Source organism: Spermophilus citellus (genome assembly GCF_964194105.1).
Source record: "Spermophilus citellus genome assembly, chromosome: 6".
Classification (NCBI taxonomy): domain Eukaryota; kingdom Metazoa; phylum Chordata; class Mammalia; order Rodentia; family Sciuridae; genus Spermophilus; species Spermophilus citellus.
In genome coordinates, this window is record NC_138187.1 from 24,387,602 (window position 1) to 24,395,222 (window position 7,621).

At 59.0% G+C, this 7,621-nt stretch overlaps 1 protein-coding gene across 1 annotated transcript in view; it reads right to left on the reverse strand.

Annotated features, from left to right (window-relative positions):
- The window catches only part of GALNT17 (polypeptide N-acetylgalactosaminyltransferase 17), a 352,801-nt gene extending 346,316 nt beyond the window's left edge, over nt 1–6,485 (reverse strand). The window contains exon 1 of the mRNA XM_081296841.1: nt 5,779–6,485. Coding sequence (XP_081152967.1) covers nt 5,779–6,016 — 238 coding nt within the window. The 5' untranslated portion in view covers nt 6,017–6,485. The remainder of the gene's footprint in view (nt 1–5,778) is intronic.
- Between the last annotated feature and the right edge of the window lie 1,136 nt (nt 6,486–7,621).

The window sequence follows — 7,621 nt, forward strand, 5'->3', positions numbered from 1 at the left end:
AGCCCAAGAAGGAAGAGACATGCCCACAGTCACAGCATTAAAAGGTGACAGAAGTGCCAATCAAGCCCCGTCTGTCTGGATGCCCATGTCCACAGCCTTCCTCCTAATCGCCCTGATCTCAGGCTGTCCCTCCAGCTGACAGACCCTGCTGTGCCCAGCTCCCTCTGCCACTCTCACCCTCAGCTCTAATTGCTGAGCCTTCTTGTCCACAAAGAACACTCCCAATTTGGCACCAGCCAAAGGTCAGGGGGTTGGATTTCTTCAGCAAGAATGACTCTGGCTGCCTCTCCGGCTACCTCTGGGCTGGGCAGGCGACAGCTGCCCCACTGGCAGGGTGCCTGTGACAGGTACTGGCCAACACAGATGTGCCCGCCTCCCAGGGCTGTCCGAGAGCACGACTCCCCACCCCTCCAGGAGGGGCCAGCTGCAACCAGATGCTGAGTCCTTGGAGGTAAAGGACACCAGGCTCTGCTGATGGACGCTCAGGCCCTGTGGCTGAGGTCACATGAACACCCGCCCTGCCCTCTTTCCCTCCTACCACCTTCCCATGGAAATCCTGGTACCACTCAGCACCCGTGGTCTACACAGGCACACCCACAGCCCCAGCAGGAAGGGGGCAAAGCGTGGGGCAGGTCCTGCCATCCAGGAAGAGAGGTCTCCTCTTCTTTCTGCCTCCACCCTGGAGACCCAGGTGCCACCCCTCCTCTGCCCCGTGCCCATTTTCCTTCCTTGCCCAGGAGCCTGGCTTGTGCAGAGGCGGGAAGGGTGCAGGGAGTTATCCAGGGACATCTGGCTCTGACTCTAGCTGCCTGGCTTCGGGGCAGGACTGAGACAGGTAATTTTGATTTCTCTCTGTTTCCATAGATTTTTCAATTTCTTCAAGCAACTCCACTTTGACTCAATATCCTTCTGAAATCTAAATTTGGACCCTAACTTGAATCGATTGTTTTTCCTGTTATGACAGAGCTGCCCTGGGCTTCTGGGAGGGAGCGCTGGTGTGCACTCTTCAGAGCCACTGTGCTGGGTCCTCTGAGAAGGGTGGGACAATGAAGCCCACAGCCCTCCAGCTGCCCTGCACGTGGGAGGGGGCTGGACGCGGGGAAAGTGCCGTGGTGATCATGAGTCTTGGTCCTGTCCTTCAGGGGCTGTGCTTCCCTGGCTAACCCACATGGCCCCCCTGCTCCCCTCCCTCCTCATCTCTAAAACAAGAGAATAAGTAACTTCCTCCAAAAGTGACAGGAAAGGCAACGGAGAGCTACAGGCCTGCACAGAGTTACCTGCTAATCCAGCAGGAAAACCATCTGCCCCTGATGCCTGATGCTGGCACAAAACCACACGCCACCAACTTAAAAGTGTTTTAACCAAGTTCTCTGTTCTCTCTGATTATTTCCTGTAATCAATGAGTTGATTTTATACTACAAAAAGCAATATCAACCCATATTCATATCATTAAATAATACACTTTAAAAAGCACTGATATTTGCTGGTGCCTAACCTGACTGCTTCACTTCCAAGCTCCTTGAAGGATCTGGTTCCTTTCAGCCAGGAAGATGAAGACTACACCAGACTCCAGATGGTAGGGGGCAAGATGGCTGGGGCAAGAGGGCAGAGGTAAGACGGTGCAGGCTATATGGTGAAGGACAGAATTCGGAGGCAAGATGGTGGAGGCAACATGGCAGAGGGAAGATGGCGGAAGAAGATGGCAGAGGGAAGATGGCGGAGGCAAGACAGTGCAGGCAATATGGTACAGAGGAGATGGCAGAGGTACATGATGGGATCAAGATGGCCCAGACAAGATGGCACAGGCAGCACAGCTTCCAAGTACTCAGTTTTCCTAGCCAAGTCCTTCCAGCTCTCTCCCCTCCCCACATCACCCAACCCAACCCAGCCTTTTGGAGCTGAAGGTTATCTCCTCTGGCTTTCATTTACTTCCTAAAACCAGCTCCCATCCAGTCAATCAACAAGGTCAAGGGCCCACATTTTGTCCAACGTGCCATGGAAGGTGCTGAGGGGTGGAGGAGGGATGGAAGTCTACAGTGTGGTTCCAGCCCTTACGGAGCCTGTCGTCTCATTCAGAACTCGAAACTCCAAGGCACAGGAGTGCAGGCCACTGACCGAGCCTCAAACACTCAGACAGCAAGAGCTCAGACAGTGCAGCCTGCAACAACCCCACCCCCCAGGAGGTGACCTGTGCCAAGCCTGAAAGGATGGACACCTGGGGAAGGGATCAGGAGAGCAGAGCAAGCCAGGACCCCCCCCCGCACAGCTCCAAGATCAGGGCTGCAATGTGGAGGCTGAGACCCCCAGGTCAACGCAGGGTATTCAGCAAGCAGATGAGTCTGGCTGGGTTGAGAACACAGGCCATGCCCCTACAGCTGTATGGGCAGGCACCGACTACCAGCCTCCAAGGGGACTGGGATGATCCCTTAGGACACAGGAACCACTGGAAGGTGCGGGGGCCCTTGGAAGTGGTTGCTTTCCAATCAGAGAGCTGGGCCACTGTGTGCCCAGCAGAACAGAGGAGACCAAGACACAGCACTCAGTCAAAGGACAGCGCCACAAGAGTCCAGGTACAGGAAATAAAGGCCCAAGGAAGGAGGTGGGGAGGGGACCTGATGGAAGAAACGGAAGAGCTGTGAGGGAGATTCTGGAGGAGAGAACATCTAATTCACACCTGTGCTTCTCAGCACCAGCTTCTCAGCTTTCTCTTTAAAGGGTCCTTCACCGCCTGTACTAAGAAAAGATGACAACCTGTAACTGCTTCCCAAAAGGCAGGACACCAGGCCTTGGCAGCAGGTCTCAGCAGAGGGGTCAATTCGGAGGCAGTCTGGGTTACCCCTGGCTCTCAGCAGGCCCAACACAACCTCCTGTGCCATCAGCAGTAGGGACAGCCACATAACAGCAGGGAAAGGGCCCTCCCAGAGCCTCCCCTGGAGCCTCCGAAGTCTACAGGACTGAGCAGCTTCTAAGAGGCCATCTCTCCTGTGCATCAGAGGCCTGGAAGTTCCTACCAGAAGCCCAGTTGCAGGTCTGAGCTGAGGAATAAGGAACGCTGAGGTCAAGGTTGCCCTCTCCTTCAGTGGCAATGGGTGCAGACAGGAGCAGAGCAAAGGGCCATGGGACGCCAGGGGCCATCTCCCCAGGGAGGGGCAGCCTCTCCTCCTCCTCTGGCCCCTCCATGCAGAAATAGCACAGCCACAGGCATTAACCAAACAAGCACAGGCAGAAGAGGGAGGGCTGGAGGGTGGGGAGGGAGAGGGAGGCCCTCTCCATTATGGAACCTGCCCTGCGCTTTTCCTCCAGGTTTCCTGTCACTACAAATTACACCCGGTGGCTAGGAGGGTAACATCTGCCAAGGCCCAGCTTGAGCTCCTTGCTTGCCCAGGAAAAGCTCTGGACTGGGCCTTCCTGCCAGCTCCTCACGGAGGCTGGAAGTCCAGAACACTCAGCCTCCCCCACCCCCACAGCCCCCAACTCAACCACCTGAGAACTGTTTCCATGGCAGAAGCCCACGAGATAGACCCCCAGCCATTGGACACAAGTCTCAGCTTCTCAGAAGCCCCAGCCAGCTGGGGTTGGCCCATGAAAGAGTTTTCTGCCCTTGCTCTGCGTGATGTAGGTGAGAGCACGGAGCAGTGGGTCATGGTCCCGGTCACCAGCTTGTTAGAGGTAAATTCCCAGGCCCAACTCCAGACCTACTGAGTCAGAGACCTGGGAAGTGGAGCCCAGAAATCTGTGTCTTATCAAGCCCTCGTAGTGATTCTGAAGCACCCTAAAGATCAGACTCTAGTGCAGCGGCTGAGAACCTCCATCCTGGAGCCAGATGGTCCAGGGTCAACTCCCAGCCCTATCATTCACTGGCTGGGTCACTGTGAGCAAGTTGCCCTGGAGCAAGTAAGAGCAGCAGGCTCAGAGGGACACTGCAGAGACTCGATGGATTCATTATGCCTGTTACGCTTAGGAAATACCATGTAGGATTTTATTAGTCCTGTTGGGGGCTGTGGCTGTCTCACAGCTAATGATCCCCCACAGAAACTGACCACAAAGTGGCCAGTGTCCCTGAATTCAGCCAAGAGTCAGGGACTTGGGCTGTCCACTGGGCTCCAGGGACATATCTATGGCAGGTATCTGTGCCAAACATGAGGTCTACTAAGCCTCTGATTCCTCCAGAAATTAGCTGTGGGGTCCTGTTTACACTGGTTCATTTTGGTTTTAGACACTTGGGAGAAGAGCTTCTTCAAGGCTCCAGTGGGCTCCCCCACACCTAGCCACACCACCTGCAAGGGGCAGGGGCCAGACCTGCTTCACACTGCAGATGGTGGTCAAGGCATCCCCTGGGTGCCTCCTGACTGATGCAGAAAGACCCTGAGGCCCTCTTGTGATCAAGGAACTGACCACAACTTCCCTGGAATCATCCAGAGGGGACCATCAGAGAGCAGGAAGAGAACAGTCTGCATCCTCCTCCTCCTCCCTGTCCCCTGCCACCTGCCGCAGGGCTGATCCCTTCTCACAACAGTGAAAACAGTTAAGTATGGTCCCCAACAGTACACAGGTCCCATCTATACTTGCCCCTCCACATATTTCTATTTTCAGCAAACCTCGTAATCAGAAGGACATCATAGGCCAAGAACACAGGCTGTGTGGCTAACCAGACGCAGGGTTCTGACTGGAAACCTCACTGCTTCCTAACGGCAGGACTCGGAACAACTTAGCCGCCTCGTTTTTTCATTTCCCATATAGGGATGGGGTGGAACCACCTTGGACTGACATGGACGTTCTGAGATAATGCACTCGTGATGTCTTTGCACAGTATCTGGCACACAGCAGAATCCCACCCATCATTTATCAGCATTATCTTTATGATCATCTGAAGTTCTGGAACTGCCACATGAGAATATGAGTTAGGAGCCCAGGAAGGGAGGAGCCTTAGATAAACCCATCTAGGATCCTGCAGAGCTGCCTGAATTCAAGTAGGCAACACCGATGTTGGGGACAACAAGTGTCCAATGACCATCAGTCCCTGGGACTGGGTGTAACCAAGGAACATTAAAAGTCTCCCCCTTCTCCCTAAGAACTCTTTAGATGAGGCAGATTCTGGCCACTGTCACAGATGGATGCCACACCTCACTTTGCTACCCTCTGAACACCTGTTTCCCAGGACTGCGGGGGAACTTCAGCAGTTGTCCCTCTGCAGCAGCGTGGGATGAGAAATGGGAGTGTTCTTAAGAGCAGCCTCCACTGAGGCAGCAGGAAGTACTCCTTATTAGCTGTGCTGCTCGCCTTCAGAGAAACACATCCATTCAACTTATTAGAGAAGGGCATCAGCTACACCACCTGGGGCCTTGACTCTGCAGACACTCAAGCCGCTGATCCACCCCTGCACCGGCTCTGCTCCCCACTACATGCAGCGCTCAAGCAGCATTTCCTCCCTAGACATCGGCCCACGCCTCCAGTCCCAGTTGGCTGTTCTGCCAGTTCCTGCGCTCTGGCTGGAGTCACCAAGGAATGATTTCCTGCCTGGCACGCGGGGACCGGGCGCCAACGGCATTGACATGTTTCCAAGCTAAAACCAAACTTACCGTGGGGCACAGAAAAGAAGCAAGCATTTGTTCTCCCAGCAGCCCTCGCCTCCTGCCCAACACCGGGCAGGGAAGGTAAGAGGGAGCGCGCTGGGCCCCTGGGGTGCGGGCCACCGAGCGCAGCGCAGAGAGCCCCGGGAGCTCACCCTGACCGCCCGCCCGAGCGCGCCGAGACCCGTGGGCGCCAGCGCGTCCTTACCATTTAGCTGCCGGTAGACGATGTCCTCCAGCAGTGAGAGGCGCTTCAGCACTGCATCCTGGATGGGGCTGGCGCTGTGCGCGCTGAGGTTGGCCACCTCGGCGCGCGGCCGGATCTCGTGGAAGGCGTCTCCGCTGCGCACCGCGATGGGCCGGCACTTGGCCAGGAAGAGCACGAAGCCGGCCACCGCAATCAAGTTCAACACCAGCAGCACTTTGACTCTTCTCAGTGAAGCCATCAAACAACCCGGCCGGCCCTCGCCCCGGACCCGCGCCCCCTCAGACTCGGGTGAGGCGCGGGACAGCCTGGGGCTGTGCGAGCCTCACACACCTGGCGGCGGGCGAGGATCCCAGCCGCTGCTGGCCCCAAGTGGAGAAGCTCCGGCAGCAGAGACGGCCGGGAGGATCGGGTGGTCGGGAGAGAGAGCAGTGGCTCACATGGAAGCACTGGGTCTGCAGAAGTGCTCCCCGAGACGCCTGCTCAGTCCACAGAGCGCAACCCCTTACAGGATTGGCGGCGAAAGGTCGGGGCTGGGGTGGAGGGTCTCTCCTCTGCACCAGCAAGGGGTTCGCCTCTGAACCTTGGGCCGCGGCGGCCGCAAACCCCGGGGCCGGCGGGCAGGCAGACCCAGCTAGTCGGGAGCGGGGCGGGAGTGGCGCGCAGGTGCCGGGCTCAGGGCTCGCCGTCTGCCCGCGGATGAGCGCGCCACCCCGGGAGCCACACAGCCACCACCCTCGCCCAAAGCAGCTGTAGCGGCGCACGAGCCGCGCTCTTCAGCCGAGGATCCGCTCCTCCGGGCCGGTGCCTTTGTTCCGCTCACCGGCCCGCTCCATCACGCCGGGCGGAGGAACAGCCCACACCCGGCGCCTGCATCCTCGCAGGTCCGCAGTCACGACCAAGTCTCAATCACTCTCAAAGTAGGGTCAGCACTCGGGGGCCTGGGCCACTCGCGACGTCCTCTCCGTCCCTGGCGCCGGGGCCACCCCGCCCGACCCGCAAACTCACCAGCGCGCACAGCGCCGCGGGCTCTCGGACACGTTCCAAGTCTCGGCACCACGCAGGGAGCCTTCGGGGCCTGCCGGGCACACTGGCCTGTCTCGGAGCTGGTGCGTCGCAAGGCTGGCCGGAAGGAGAAGTCGGACCTCAAAAGTCACAGCAGTTCTCGATCCCCCTCCCAAAACGTCGCGGGCAGCGCGGCGGGGAGGGACGCGCGCCGGCGCACCCAGCGCTTGTCAGAGCGGGCCGCGCGGCTCGTCCCGCGCCCCAAGGACCCAAACGCCTAGTCTCCCAATTGGCGGACGCAGTGACACCGCCGCTGCGGCACCGAGAGGCCCCACTACCCTGGGGCTGGAGAGCCCGGAGGGGACGCGCAGGTGGAGACGGAGGGCGGGGCGCGGCCCGAGGGGAGCGGCCGCGGCGCCGGCTCCTCCTCCGCCGCCCCCGGCCGCCCGCTCCCCGCGAGCCAGTCGCCGTGGCCGCCCGCAGGCTGCTGGGCGCACCGCTCCCCGGCTCGCCGGCTCGTGCGCGCGCACCCGGAGAGGGTGGGGGCGCCAGGAGAGCGGGGACCGCGCGGGATGGGGGCGGTCAAGTCATGCTGGCTGCGGCCGGCGCCGGAGGGACCCTGGTTCTCAGCTCTCCCCAAGCGGGCGGGTTCGTTCCATCCCGGCTGGTGATGAAGACATCCCTTTCTGTGTGCTCGCAGCTCCGCTTTGCGTGGCCAGGAATGGCTAGAGGGAAAATCTGGCCTGGAGACACGGATTCTGTGACTTTCGGAGCCAGGCCCGCCGTAAGCGGGCCTGGGAGGTTCTCTCCGGGAGAGAATTCTGACCGTCCCTGTCACCGT